The sequence below is a fragment of the Nanorana parkeri genome, unplaced genomic scaffold, assembly GCF_000935625.1.
Source record: "Nanorana parkeri isolate BGI_ZX_2015 unplaced genomic scaffold, ASM93562v1 scaffold219, whole genome shotgun sequence".
In the NCBI taxonomy this organism is placed as follows: domain Eukaryota; kingdom Metazoa; phylum Chordata; class Amphibia; order Anura; family Dicroglossidae; genus Nanorana; species Nanorana parkeri.
The window spans coordinates 1,288,704-1,303,664 of NW_017306487.1; the positions used below are offsets into that span (position 1 = coordinate 1,288,704).

A 14,961-nucleotide genomic window follows, 5' to 3' on the forward strand; every position below is an offset into this window, starting at 1 on the left:
CTACACTATTTGTAAATGGGTCCAGAGATTTGTGTTAGTTATAAAGAAAAATACGATACTGTGATGGTTCCTGCACCATAATAAACTCTGCGTCATTATTATTAATATTATTATACAGGATTTATATAGTGCCAACAGTTTGCGCAGCGCTTTACAATATAAGGAAGACATTACAATCACAATACAATTCAAGACAAGATGGTAAGCAGGGCCCTGCCCGTGAGGGCTTACAATCTAAAAGGGAGGGATCATTCTAGTCCACTGTGATACAGTGTTGCGAAGTTGAGCACTTTTGTTTTTTTTAAATGATTTTGTAATACATGTACAGTATATACTTGAAGAGAATTGGGCTGCTGGTACCACTATGTGAATAAACAAATTAGGAAATGTCCATATATACTTAATGTGTCACAGTGTCCCCTCGCATTTCAGTTTGGCTGTTTTATTATTTCGAATGTATGTATGAAAAATGGAACTGTGTGCATTTGAGAAGGAAGTTTGAAAAATATTTTTTTTACCTTTTGGCATGTGTGGCATATTAACCACTCGCTGCCCAGAGCAATTTCTTACTATTTGACACACATGATACAATCTGAATTTATGGCTAGAAAACAGCTTAAAACCCCCAAACAATTACATATTTTCTGAACGCAGAGGCCCTGTAGAATAAAAAATGCTAGTAGCAATTTTTTATGTCGCACGGTATTTATTATCAAGCCAGTATTTTTTAGGATAAAATACACTAAACTGAAATTTAGTACTCAGAAACATGTAGGGCACAAATGACCCACCGGCTGTATAGACGGTACCAGGAACACAGCCACAGCAGCTTGAAGTGGTTAAACATTTTTTCTTTTTATCTTTTTGCTGCATTCAAAACAATATATTGTAAGTGAAGCTTTATTGAAACTGAACATAATTACAATTGTAATTTAGTTTAAGTAAAATGGGGCAAAATTAAAAAAATTCTTTAAAAAAGTATAACGAATTCCAATCAAATCTAACAGAAGAAAACTGTAACATTAAATTCCATTGACCAGCTTTAGGTCTGCCCACTTCTATCACTGCTAAGGGGTACTACCACCCTCCCTGTGTTGCACTGGTGTCAACTTAGGCTCAATTCAACGGCACATATCAACAGAGTGGTTGGTATATTTAGTAGAACACTGACTGCCATGGAAAGGGAACCAGAGGCCCCCATTTTTTGCTATGTGACTCCATTTGCTGGTGTTGATTTACTAAAGGCAAATATGCTTTTCATTTTGCAAGGGAATTTTCACTTAGCTTACTTAGGTGAAGCTTTGCTGACTTCCATCATCCAATCATATGAAAGCAAAAATATTATTTTGTTCTTTTCAGGTATTCTTTGCAAAGATAATTTTCACCATATTCACTAAGCTAAGAAAAAATTCCCTTGCAAAGTGAAAATTCCCTTTCAAAGTGAACAGCCTATTTGCCTTTAGTAAATAAAGGAGAATTACAAATTTAAGGCATAAATACATGGTTAGTACAGTACTCATTTTATCAGATTCAGAAACCGTATATTTTCAATGAGAAGGAAATAGTGCAAGTTCTATAACTAACATTCTCACCATAGCTTTTGCATGTTTCTGGTTTTGTACCAAAGGCCTGTTTATGACTTATTCCCAAGCCTAATAGATCAGTTGTTGTTGTTCAATGAAGTCATTAAACGTAGGAGTATTGTTAATGATCACATAATTGGCATATGGTCATTTGCTGATGGGAAATCGTTACCTTAGATTGTGTTGTGCACATGAACTGGAAGCTGTTTTTTTTTAGTTTGCTCTTGACATTTGCTTATGCCTGTCAGTGGACACAATTGATGTGATTCTTTATTCAGCCTCTCGTATTTTCAGCATGACAATGTTTCATAGAAACTGATGTATTATATTTATTTGCAAGCATTTGACATTGTGATGTAGTGTGCTGTGTGACAGCCCATTTATTTATTGATTTTTACAGAAGTGATAACAAAAAAACAATAGGGAACTGAGCACCCTCCCAAATTGGGTGATCAGTTCATCATTTCAGAAAGATTATTGTAATTGTCACTATGCTAAGTATGTCAATGGAGGAGTTAGTTTAGGGCTCCTGGTTGAGACAACATGCAGCTAAGATACTGCCCTCATATTCCTTTATGATGGCCATCAGTTGTAGGTGTGGAACCTATTGAGTGATGAGTGATCTTTACTAAGGTGAAAGAATTGTATGTAGTATGAATAAGTCTGTTTGCATAAATCCGGAAACATTCCCATTCAGTTATTAAGAAGTAATGACTGATTCATAATGATGAAAATCACAATAATGCTGATTCCAGTTCAGCAGCTGTGGCACCATTTTCATAACCGATACTCCAGAACACTGGAAATTATATCTCATGGGATTCACAGGTTCCTAATGATAATGGCAGCATGAGACATCAGATATTATAAATCACACTGGATTTCCTAATTCTATTTATGTTGGATGTAAAAGGGCAGAGCCTGAGTGGTTAGTTGAGAGGTGGTGGTCAGTTACAGAAAAAAACAGAGCTCAGTGGACAGAGGGTGGCAACAGGTTACAAATAAAGTGTATATAAACCCAAAAACAAAAACTTAATATATTGCAGATTGTCAGTGCTTTAATGCTGTGGCTGCATTCGTTTTTATTTTTATCCTTTATTTTCACCTGGTGATACGGCCAGTAACACACTTCCTACCTTAGGGTGACTCCACCCTCTGTAGGGATAAGGGAGCTACCCTTGGACAGCAGTATTGTCAACTTGGGGAGAGGGTAGTGTTAGATGTACTAGCAGATTTAGATGGACCTGACTAACAAATTAAAGCAGATCTGCAGCTAACACTTTTTAGGCAGTTACAGCAACAGTTTTATTGTTTCCTTTTGGGATAAAGGTTTTACATAAATTAATAAAGGCTGACAATTGGAAGCACCCCTGTCAATTTTAAAATGTTTGTCTCAACCTTCAGCTTTGTCTGTTAAAGGTTGGAACTAGGAAATGGTAATGTGCAATATATTACATTTTTGTTTTGGGGTTTAGACACACTTTAAGCAATTAAAAACATTGTGAGGAAGGGGTTGACAGAGAGTGAAAGGCAAGCAGATAGATTCAATATCTGTATGAATGGGAAGTGAATAGAAGTGAATGTAGGCATTGATGGTCCATGGTATATGAAACTTGGTATTAAATGGTCAAGAAAACAAAGATCTACAAGAACCACTTTCCTAGAGCATGGTAGGTGTAAATTGTTTATAGCAGAGTTCTTTTTTAAGTATATGTCTATGTTTACTTTCAATAAAGTGAACTGCAAGCACCTGACCTGCCTTTCTTTAACTGGGTTGGGTTAATTAAACCCTAGCATAAAAATAGCTGTGGTAATATGTCACATCAGTTTTACTCATAAGGGAAAAGTAATGATGTAGTTGAGTTCTAATTTATTCCAGCAACACAAACACAGCATGGAGTGCTAACATATATTATACTCAATCAGGTCATTGCAATAAAAGAGTTTTTAAGTTGTTTACAGGCTCTGTATCAAGAGCAAGGCATGGAAGCTGTTGATCAAACATGGCTATTTATTGCTTTGTAATAAAATATTAAAAAAAGGAAGATAAAAGTCTGCGTTAAATCTTCATTCCACTTGGATAGCAACTAGCATATATTAGATGACAGTCAAACCAAATCATTATAAATGCAGCGCTTAGAAATTTTGCCACATAAGTCCTAATATCAACCTACCTTCACATGTAGACTTCTCCGTAATTTGCCATAGTATAGAAAAGTGTACTTGTAACCATTCACTAGATTTTCTGACCTCACTTTAATACAGAGCTCTGGTCTTACTTATGGATACTCGTATCTTCCAAACCTCAGACAATTTGGCATTTCAATTAGATTGCTCCCGACCTTGAAGAGACACACCGCATACCCACTACAGATGGATGTACACCTGACCTTTTTGGATGAGTGTTCAAAACCCTGTACCCACTACAGATAAGGGTATATCTTTGTATAGAACTACTTCTTCAACATCATCAAATCCCATATACATTGCAATTACACTCTATTTGAACCCAAGAAAGATTGTCGAATTGTTTAGGACTGGAATCTTCTGAACCCCTCAATGGATTATTCAGTGCAAAAATTAAAGTGAAAAGCTCAATAGTGATAGCAGTGCTCTGACAGGACTTAAAAACCAACAAAAATGCCGGAACTTGAAAATAATAATCCTTTACCAAACTAATAAAACCTTTAGCAGAAAAACATGATTGTGTTATATAAATATCCCAATTTAATATCTCATTGACATAAATTAATTATTTATTAAAAATCAATTGTTTAAAAAACTAAACCCAAGAAGTTAGTTCAAACAGCTAAAAAGCAATGTTTGGCTTTTTGGAAAAGCAACTTAACCCAACATGATTTGTCCCAATAGACATTGTCTTCAGGGATTGTTGACTGTTGTGGAAGGAAACTACAACATTTCTAGGTGCTGCATTTTTGTATGGACTGTTGTAATAAAATATAAGTAATTGTTTTAGGTGGACATTTTATTTTGCATCATAATGTATTTTTTTTCTTCTGAAATACAGGGTTAGGACCTGAGTGAAGACATCAGAGTAATTTAATGTTATACAGCTCTGTAGATAAACAGATACATAGTGACCATAGGGTTCTATTTTTTATATATATATATATATATATATATATATAAAATCATTATTTTCCTTTTAAATAGATATAGGAGGAAATAATAAGAGCTATAGAACAGCATAAAGCAAACTGTAGTGTACAAGATGGTGACCATACATAGTGCACATGTATTAAGGCAATGGTAGTGAAGCAGGAATATATAATAAACGGTTAAGGTATCATGTCCAACATAAAAAAAAAATCAATTAGTAGTAAAAAGATCACCCGTTGTGATAAAAGGTATAACATTGGAAGGTAAGAAATGCGCCAAAGGAGGAAAGATTAGAAGGAGCAGAAACAAAGGATCTAGTGAGAAAAAAAAGAAAAGAAGGGAAGTGGGAAAGAAGAACAGATATAGGGTTCTGTTTTTCTTTTTCCTCTATGGGTTGAACTCGATGGACTTGTGTCTTTTTTCAATCTGACAAATTATAACTGTAATTATGTAACATAGGCGAATGTCATATTTCTGCCCTTCATCACTTCTGCCTTAAGGGAATGCTCTGTCCCTTTAGCTGTGGCAGTAACAAAGTTAAATGTGCTTATTTACATCGGCCTGCTCTGGAATATGTTTGGCATCCCCATATGCTAGGAAGTATGAAAACTAAGACAAAAATGGAATTGTCTTTCTCTTTTTATATGCATATAAAAAGATACAAGGAAGACATTGAATATTCATTTGCCTTCACATAAAGATATGAAGCACATGGTTAAATGTTTTAAGACATTTGTAGAATAGTCTTTACTCCAAACTTTTTTCTACCAAGTGCCCCGCTTGATTTCAGCTTCAACAGTGGTATCTCTCCCTTACATTGCAGTGTCTGCTTCTCTGAGGGTCCAGCTCCCGCAATCAGCCAAGAGGAGCAGCGTAAAGTATTCCTCTTCCTCATTGGTGTCCACACCTTTGATAATGGCCTGCTTACATTAGTTTCCTTCTCTTACAGCTAGTCCCCACCCCTCAGACTGTGTATTCCCTTCACCATGATTGCAGCAAATAGCTGGGAGGGTTGATAAGTGGATGCACGAAAAAGGTAATGGTCCATGGTGGCTGCAGAGATAAAGACTACAACTTAAGTCAAGGCAGATAATCTGTGGCTTCAGGTGGGCCTATGTGGTAGTGGACAGTTGATATGGCTAGAGGGAGCATCATTCTGTAGGAATATATGTAGCCAAAGGTGACACTTTAAATTTAGTTTTGCTGGGATGTAATCAGCCTAAGTTGATTTGGTAGCTCAGCTTTCTGCAGGTTTCCCCTAAGCTTAGTTCTATTGTTTACTTCTGTCTGCTGCTGAGTCCTTGGCATTAAAGCAATGCCAAAGCACTGATGAATATATGTGTCCCTAGCCAACCAATGGAAAGTTTATTGTCAGTGGTGCATAGAGCAGAGGGGGCAGGACAGTGTGGGCAGCAGGGGTATCTAAGGGGAACACTGTCTTGATGCACAATGAGGTCAGAACAACGTAGAGCCACAGATTTATTGATTAAACCACTGTAAGCCCTTAGTAACTGTCTTAGATTATCAGCCATTTCAGGTGGAGTTGAGATGTTGACTTCAGTTTCCTACTTAATACTAAACAGAAAAATGTTTGTGGGTATTAGAATATTGCCCTTTCCATATAATAACATATCAGATATCACCACATGTTATATCCTGCGGCAATTATTTGGTTGTACATGATGAATATAATTACCTTAATGCATGTATTGAGTTTTGTTATAAGCAACTTCATTTTACTGACTATGCTGGAGTTCACATTTTGCTACTAACTATGGTTACATCAGATGGGACACTGAAGTCAGTATTGCCAGTGCCAGTGCCAAAGAAAAAAAAAACTATTTGTTTGAATTCCACTGAATCTCCACTAGGACAAATTAATCATTTTTTTAAAATGAGACTGTTTAATTGAACTACCAATTTAATGCAGCCAAAGTTTGAAAGTTGCGATTCTTTCATCAAAATGATAGTCATTTGAACCATCATATTCTTACTTGTCTGGCAAGCATAACCATTGTAGATTGAGAACGTGTGCTAATGAAGAAACACACCAAAGCCAAATGGAACATTTAAAAAGAAAAAAAGCTCTAACAAGTACATTTTCTTTAAGAACAAAATTAATATGAATAAAAGGAAATAAATATAGCTGAACAGCAAAGTTTTAGATATGATAAAGCATAAAAGCAAAGCATTTAAATCCCAAAAGGATGATGGTACTGAAACTACATTAATGACATCTAAGAGATGTATTAAAAATTGCAAAAAAGAAATCAAGTTAACAAAGTTTAAATCTGAACACATTGGTAATGATGTTAAATGAAATCTCAAAAGGTTTTAAAGGTCTATAAACTAATTAAAAAAAGGAAAAAGTTGAGTGGGGCTTTAAAAGTATCATATACTACTTCCATGCTATTCTTTTAAAAACTTGCATATACTTTATTCATTTACATAAAACATAATTTACACTCCCTCAGCGTCGACCGAATAACCTCCTAGAAATCATCAGACTATTAATAACACGATAGACAAAAATTCACATAAATATGTGTGGAATCTACCTACCACAACCGTGATCCAGGTGAGTTGATGATCACATATTCAGCAACCAGTAATGTCCTGATGGTTTCTTGTTTGGATTATTGGTTGCTGAATATGTGAACATCAACTCATTTGGACACCATACTGAGGAAGTATGGAGGCTTCTTTTACACTAACAATCCAGTTAATTCTAAGTTGACTGATAGCTAGAAGGAGGTCAGCAATGACAGACTTCCTATCTCATTGTTACAGTTTTCCGTTAACTAGAATTACTGCTGCCTTTATTCCTACTGGGAAGATTTCCCACCTCACTTCCACTGTTATCAAACTATGTGCTACCAACTGACTGTCACAACAAAAACCTATATGCACAGGTTGGTTAAAGATATTTGAGGAATACAATCATATCACCATCCCCAGAAGAACAAACATAGGGTGCTAAAGCCCATGGCATAGACAAAGGAAGAAAAATAAGAAAAAGAGCCAAAGGGAGAGGAAGGAGGGGGCGACAGGGTCCCAGCAGGGGAAGGAAGTAGAAAGAAACATTGAATGGAAGAACACTTAGGTCCCAGGAGATAAAAAATATCTAAATGCCTGAATATCCATGAATATAACCCAAGGGCTCTACAAAGCGTAGCGATATTGAGTATCATAAATGTGGGCCATCAAACTGAATGGATTTTTATTTGAAGGTGGACTACATACTGAACATGGAACAATAAAATACAGGATTTTAGGATGTACCTGAAGCTGGATTTTTGTAAACTTTGTAGAATATTATCTTGGTAGTGACCACAGTCATTTGTATACTGAGCTTCTGCACTACAAGTGTCAGATCTCATGATCAGTGGCCATTCCTCAAGTTGTGTATCTGCTGTCTAATAAATAGTTGTTGGTACCATGTAAACTATGCAGGTATGCAGTAATGCATTAATTTTACTGCAGGAAGCCAGGCAGGTGTGAACAGACCCTACACTTGCACTGCTGCATCAAAATGCTGCATTCAGTAAAACTCTAAATGGAATTGCAATGCTCTGTAAGTCTGTAATAATAAAATTAGTATTTTTATCAAAATAATGCAATTTTTAAGGCAAATTTAAATTTCCTTGGCTTTTTCCAACTGGAACATTGTACAGTGTAGTTGCAGGTACATTAACTATTTGTACTCTGATTGATCATTTGGATCTATGTACTATCTAGATACACATTTCATCCAGTGCTGTGCTGTCCCTGAATAATTTCCTTGTGCGCCTGCCTGACTTTGTATGTGACATGCTGTGCATTCATAGTAATTGTGTGTTCGTGATGTGCTTGCCTGCTGCAGGACCTTCCATGTCTACAGTCTAGTGTCATGAAGCGTGGGGTCAGTTGTAGGGCATCTCCTATCCTCCAGCTTTTGCTCCTAATAAGGAACTGAATGTTAGCGTTCTTTCTACAGAAGTGTTCCTTAAATTATGACCATATGGTTGCTTTCTTATATGGGGACGCTACCTCCCACCTAGATCTGATTATCTCTTTAATTGTGCCTCTTATTTTCACATAAAATTTGTATAGAGTACAGATCATTAGTTTTTGCCTATTTTTCACTGTGTGAAAAGCAGCATAGAATAATTACACTGTCAATTTAATCAGGAATGAGATGTTTATGTCTTCACAAACATTGTGTCAATGACAAATATGAAGCAATCTGAATGTGGAAAAATGAGGAAAGAAATTGTAAAATAATTTTTTTTTTGTTACATTAGAACATCAGCAACGATCCATCACGCCTTCAGAGCCACAAAAAACAGAGCTGTCTTCAATAGAATCAATTGTTACATTTTCCATATCAGAAAAAGACACCTAGATACATACACTATATTGCCAAGAGTATTGAGACACCCCTCCAAATCATTGGATTCAGGTGTTCCGTGAAATGTCCTTGCTACTAAATATTCCACGGTCAACTGTTAGTGGTATTATAACAAAATGGAAGCAACTGGGAACACCAGCAACTCAGCCACGATTTGGTAAGCCACGTAAAATGACAAATCAAGGTCAGCACATGGTGAAGCGCACAGTGCACAGAAGTCGACAACTGTCTGCAGAGTCAATAGCTACAGACCTCCAAACTTCATGTGGCCTTCAAATTTGCACAACAACAGTGCGTAGAGAGCTTCATGGAATGGGTTTTGCATGGCCAAACAGCTGCACCCAAGTCTTACATCACCAAGTGCAATGCAAAGCGCCGGATGCAGTGGTGTAAAGCACGCCGCCACTGGACTCTAGAGAAGTGGAGACGTGTTCTCTGGAGGGATGCATCATGCTTCTCTGTCAATCCGATGGACGTGTCTGGGTTTGGTGGTTGCCAGGAGAACGGTACTTGCCTGACTGCATTGTGCCAAGTGTAAAGTTTGGTGGAGGGGGGATTATGGGGGGGTTGTTTTTCAGGGGTTGGGCTTGGCCCCTTAGTTCCAGTGAAGGGAACTGTTTGGGAATGGCCCCTACCTGTTCCAACATGACTGCCACCAGTGCACAAAGCAAGGTCCATAAAGACATGGGTGAGTGAGTTCGGGGTGGAGGAACTTAACTGGCCTGCACAGAGTCCTGACCTCAACTCAATAGAACACCTCTGGGGTGAATTAGAGCGGAGACTGCGAGCCAGGCCTTCTCGTCCAACATCAGTACCTGACCTCACAAATGCACTTCTGGAAGAATGGTCAAACATTCCCATAGACACACTCCTAAACCTTGTGGACAGACTTCCCAGAAGAGTTGAATCTGTTATAGCGGCAAAGAGTGGGCCAACTCAATATTGAACCCTACGGACTAAGACTGGGATGCCATTAAAGTTCATGTGCGTGTAAAGGCAGGCGTCCCAATACTTTTGGTAATATAGTGTACATAACACCCATCTGCTGTTGATTGTAATGATGTGCAAAAAACACAAGTAATTAAGGTATCTTTGAGTGCACTAGTAAAAAACACATGTACAAGTAAAACTGATAGAAAGCTGTTTGGTGGTCATGCTGTGGAACCATTTAGATGGGCGTATAAGTTGCCCAAAATACCATATGTCCCTAATTCCTTTATTTGGCCAATGAAAAATTTAAAGTTTTGAAAGACTGCATTGGAACATTTAAACTAGATACAGCTACTCCTCACTCAACAACCTAACTGTTTAATGACCACTCGGACTTACAACCAGCTCTCCGACCAGTTGGTATTGAACTTGGGTCAAGCTCATTTCACATCACCCTTCCTCAGTCTATGTCACGTTCCCGCAGTTGGTCAGTCAGTCAGTATTCACTAATGTACTGTGCATTTGTATTTGCAGTATGCAAACCTAAGTCATGTACTCTATATTAGAGCTGATTTCCTCTATTCCTCACTTAGTGACCAATTCGCTTAACGCCCTAGTCATAGAAATGGAACTCGGTCATTAAGTGAGGAATGTCTGTACTTAAAAAGCATAGCCTGTTTTGGCAGCAATTTTTTCAGCTCAGCAAGCATTGCCAGCACAGAAGCTACTCCGCTACCCAAAAAAAAGAAGACAAGTTTAAAAATATTTGAGCACCTAAAAACTGTATCCAGTTCATCTTATATGTATCAAAAAACAGCCTCTTAGTGACACTGAGTTGCTCCTATGTCTGGCAAGCATATTGGTAGTAGACATATTGAATGAATATGGAACCCGTGAACGATGCCAGAAGTTTATATCACACATTACGGGGGTGATTTACTAACCTAAACACACGCACGCACCAGGTGCGTGTGATTTTCACACAGCAAAACGTATTTATCAACCAAAAAGTCTCTAAAAGCATATTTCCACTAATGCCATATATGGAAAAATCATGCACATGATGCATATATAATGCTGCTTTTGTGTTTAGACAAAAATGATTAGCTCATGCATTTACATTCCTGCATTCATCAACGCAAGCAACACAACATAGAGCTAATTTACACAACATCACCTTGCAATTCATGCTTGGCTTTGCACAACACACCTGCTGGGTGTGTACACACTACAAAGGTGTTTAGATTCCACCAATAGATCATGCTGGGAGGGAACACACTACAGAGGTGTATACATGTTCGTAGTGTGTTTATAAGGTTAATAAATCAACCCCTACATCTCCAATACTAGGGTAAATAAACAGAAATACATTAGCTTGCTGCTGGATAGTTTACTAAAAGAGCTGATACAGAGGAATATATAGTTTCTATAGGAAATGTTCAGGAGAAAGAAATGAGAGACATGTCTTTTTCATCATTTCTATATAACATCTATGGAATGAGAACCTGGCCAAGCTAGGTCGATTTACTAGTTGGAGTTGGACGTCCCACAAAAGGGAAACAAATGGGAAATAGGACATTTTGAACCATTATGCTTGCAACCACTGCATTTCACCCACTCTTGTTTCTGTAATATATATCTTATTCTAATGTGTATCTAAAGTCAGTTTTGAAAAAAAGTGAGGATTGGATAAAACCACTGTAAGGTTTTTTACTACTGTCTATGTCCTGAAAATGGCAAATTCACCCTTAGACAGTTGTAACCAGGTGTCTCCATTACCCTCACCTCCTGTGGCAACGGTAACATTTTGGATTTCTCCTAAGATTCTGACAGTGGTCACCAGGAACAAAAGGGGAGTTCTTACTTTTCCCCACACCATCCAAAGCTAAAACAAAGTTTTGGTTATAGATACAAGCAAAGCAAAAATAGCATTTGTTTTCTAATTTTTCCTTTCTCATTTAGAAAAAAAAATCAGTGTTTTTGTGGTGTAATTTGATTATGAATTGTTCCACTTTGCCTGCAGCTACACAGGTCAGGGAGGGCTTGTTTTAACCTGCCACATCTCGGACATCGCTGGCAACAGGCCCCTCTAAATAGACTTCTGGACGCTATAGAAGCCGAGGCTCTGTTCAGCTGTGTAAATCTGTGTAATGGTTGGCTTTGCATTGAAAGCAATTCTGGCGGCTAAGTTGCAATCACATTGCTTCCAGGGGCTGGTGAAGCATGCCCCTGCTCGACACTCACCGCCTTGCTTCCTGAGCTCTGCTGCCACTCCTGCAGGTCCAGGACCAGCATCATGGGTGTTGGCGGGTAGAGGTTAGAGACACTGGGAAAGACAATCTCCTCCTGGCTGAATGGAGCTGAATGCGAGAGCTGATTGCATCACTTCCGGTTCCACAGCTGTCATACCCCGGCTAGAGAAGCCAGGGAAAAAGCATGATCTGTGCTTGAACTTATTTTTTCTTCTCAGTGGAAATGGGACACTAAGGGTCTGAAAGTACCTAGTACCTGACCCTAGTACCTGTCACCACCCAACATGCTATCACATAGGGGGATTGTAAGCGCCCCCATGATAACAATTAAGTGAAAAATAAAGTAAAATCAAATAATTTTAAAATACAAAAAAATTCTAAAGTCCCCCACGTGCAAAGTAACGTATACATGCGTTGGGTGCATCTACCTATGAAAATGTCGATTGCACTAAAAATGTTAGTATTGCAGTGTGCGCCAGGGTTAGAGCAATAATTCTTGGGCCAATATTCTTTGAAATTGTAATGCTTTAAACTTTTATATGTGTATTTTACTATACTGTATGTATACAATACAATAAAAAGGATTCCCAGAGCACTACGGGTTAGTTACAGATACAGCATTGCAGACGCAGTTTGCTTGGAATTGTGGGATCATGAATTGCTGCTATGAGTCATTCACTTGTGAGTGTACATTTTCCATTGAGCTATTGAGGTCTGTAAAAAACAGGATTTTAGCAGCAGGTAACAGTAAGACTAAAGAACATGTAATGGAGCCCAAAACAGTAGCAGCAAGCTAGATGAAAGTCCACACAATATTCATATGCAATGTTTTATATCTTTAAAGTTGATTTATTCCTTAGTATAATGAAGTTTGAAAGAAAGAAAGAAAAGTATACATGATTCTATCCATTCCCTTTGTGTGTGTTACATTACCATAGGTGATTTCTTTTTTTATTAGTAAAATGTGGAGGAGAATTTCAAAAACCTGCAAACACCAGCTGTCCGATGGATCTGGCTCTGTAGGGAATGGCAGGAACATAACAAACTAAATAGCATTCATTGATGTTTTTTTTTCCCGCTTACCTGTGCATTCTTTTGAAATACAAATTGTGTCATACAGAAATATTACAATTCATTTCCTTGTTGCCATGGCATTCTGTCCGTAACTGTTTATGAATGACAATCAGATGTTAGCGTAAACACAACATCCCATTCCACTTTTTTCCACTTTGATTAATGACTAATATGTTATGATCCTTTGGCTGGTGGTAGCAGATAAGGTGTGACTACGCTACTATCACACATTGCTTTACACATGGTTATGCAGTGTTAGTAGGATTTTATTTTTTATTATATACAGTAAAATACATCCACCTTATCTAGTAAATTAGATTCTTACAAATGAAGGGTATCGGTAAGTATTTTGTTTTTACAGATGCTCATGGTTTTTTTTGTGCATATACCTCCTGTGAAATATTTATAACGTCTATAATTAGCAGAGACGATTAGTCCTTTTCCAGGTGGGGAGGTGATGGAGAAATCTATGTGATTTACAGCTTCTTTTAATTGCTTTTAGAATCAAGAAAGACATGGGAAGGAAACTGGATCTTTCTGGTCTGACCGAGGATGAAGCTGAACATGTCCTTCAGGTTGTCCAGCGAGACTTCAGCCTCAGAAAGAAAGAAGAGGAACGCTTAAGGTAGGAAAATGTTCTCATGTCTCTTTATTTTCAAAATAAATGGCAATGTTTTTAAGACAAAATAAACACTGGACATTTTTAAATCTTAGGTTTTAAAATCTTTTTTTTGTATGTCAGTGCTTGTAAATAAATGTGTATGTTGTTGATGCAAGGTACCTTGATACATGTATGGGCACTGCACTGCACTGCATTGATAATGTGCTAATGTTTGCATTTATATACATTTTGAGGTTTAGCCATTTCCTGAACCCTGGTGATGCCAAAATAACAGGGTAAGGGTGGTTTATGTGGGCACATTACATTTTTTAAGCATTTGTTGTACTAGCATGCTGCAAAACAAAGAAAAGCCACTGTAGCTCTAATGCATGCTGGAAAAATAATTGGTAGTGTGTTAATACAGTTGGGGAAATTTATGAATGTGTTTACGTCAACATATTTAGTTGAAAAGACCACAATTTCATGCTAACGAACCACAAGGCCTTATCACTGTTATATGTCTTTTTTAACCCCTTCGTGACGGGAGACGTACACTGTACGTCCAGCCACAAAGGGACCAAATGACTTGTCACGTACACTGTACGTGACGAGTTATTTGCTGCTTTAGAGGGCTGTTAACCGCTGAGAATCAGCTTTTAACATTCATTAATGAATGCCCTTACTACAGAGGCATTCATTAATGAAAGGGTTAACCTTTTTCAGACACCCGATACCTTAATATCGGGTGTCTGAGAGTCAAAGCAGAGGGACACACATGCCGGCTGTTGCCGGCATTCTGACAGCTCGTATAGATCGAGAGATATCTCTCTCAAGCTATACTGGCTTTTTTTTTTTTCTTTCATGAATAGATACATAATGTGTCTATTCCTATAATGTATCTATTCCTGAAAGAAGAATGTTTGTTTGCTGATCGTTGTTGCAACAATCAGAAAACCTTTAGTGACAGCTGAATCCTGAACTGCTGCAGGATCAGTGTCACTAACTTATTAT

General features: G+C 37.6%; 1 protein-coding gene across 1 annotated transcript in view; it reads left to right on the forward strand.

Moving 5' to 3' along the window:
* Positions 1 to 14,961, forward strand: part of MYRIP (myosin VIIA and Rab interacting protein) — a 309,369-nt gene that overhangs the window by 28,424 nt on the left and 265,984 nt on the right. Inside the window, exon 2 of the mRNA XM_018555942.1 lies at positions 13,852 to 13,974. Within this exon, the coding sequence (XP_018411444.1) occupies positions 13,865 to 13,974 (110 nt within the window). The 5' untranslated portion in view covers positions 13,852 to 13,864. The remainder of the gene's footprint in view (positions 1 to 13,851; positions 13,975 to 14,961) is intronic.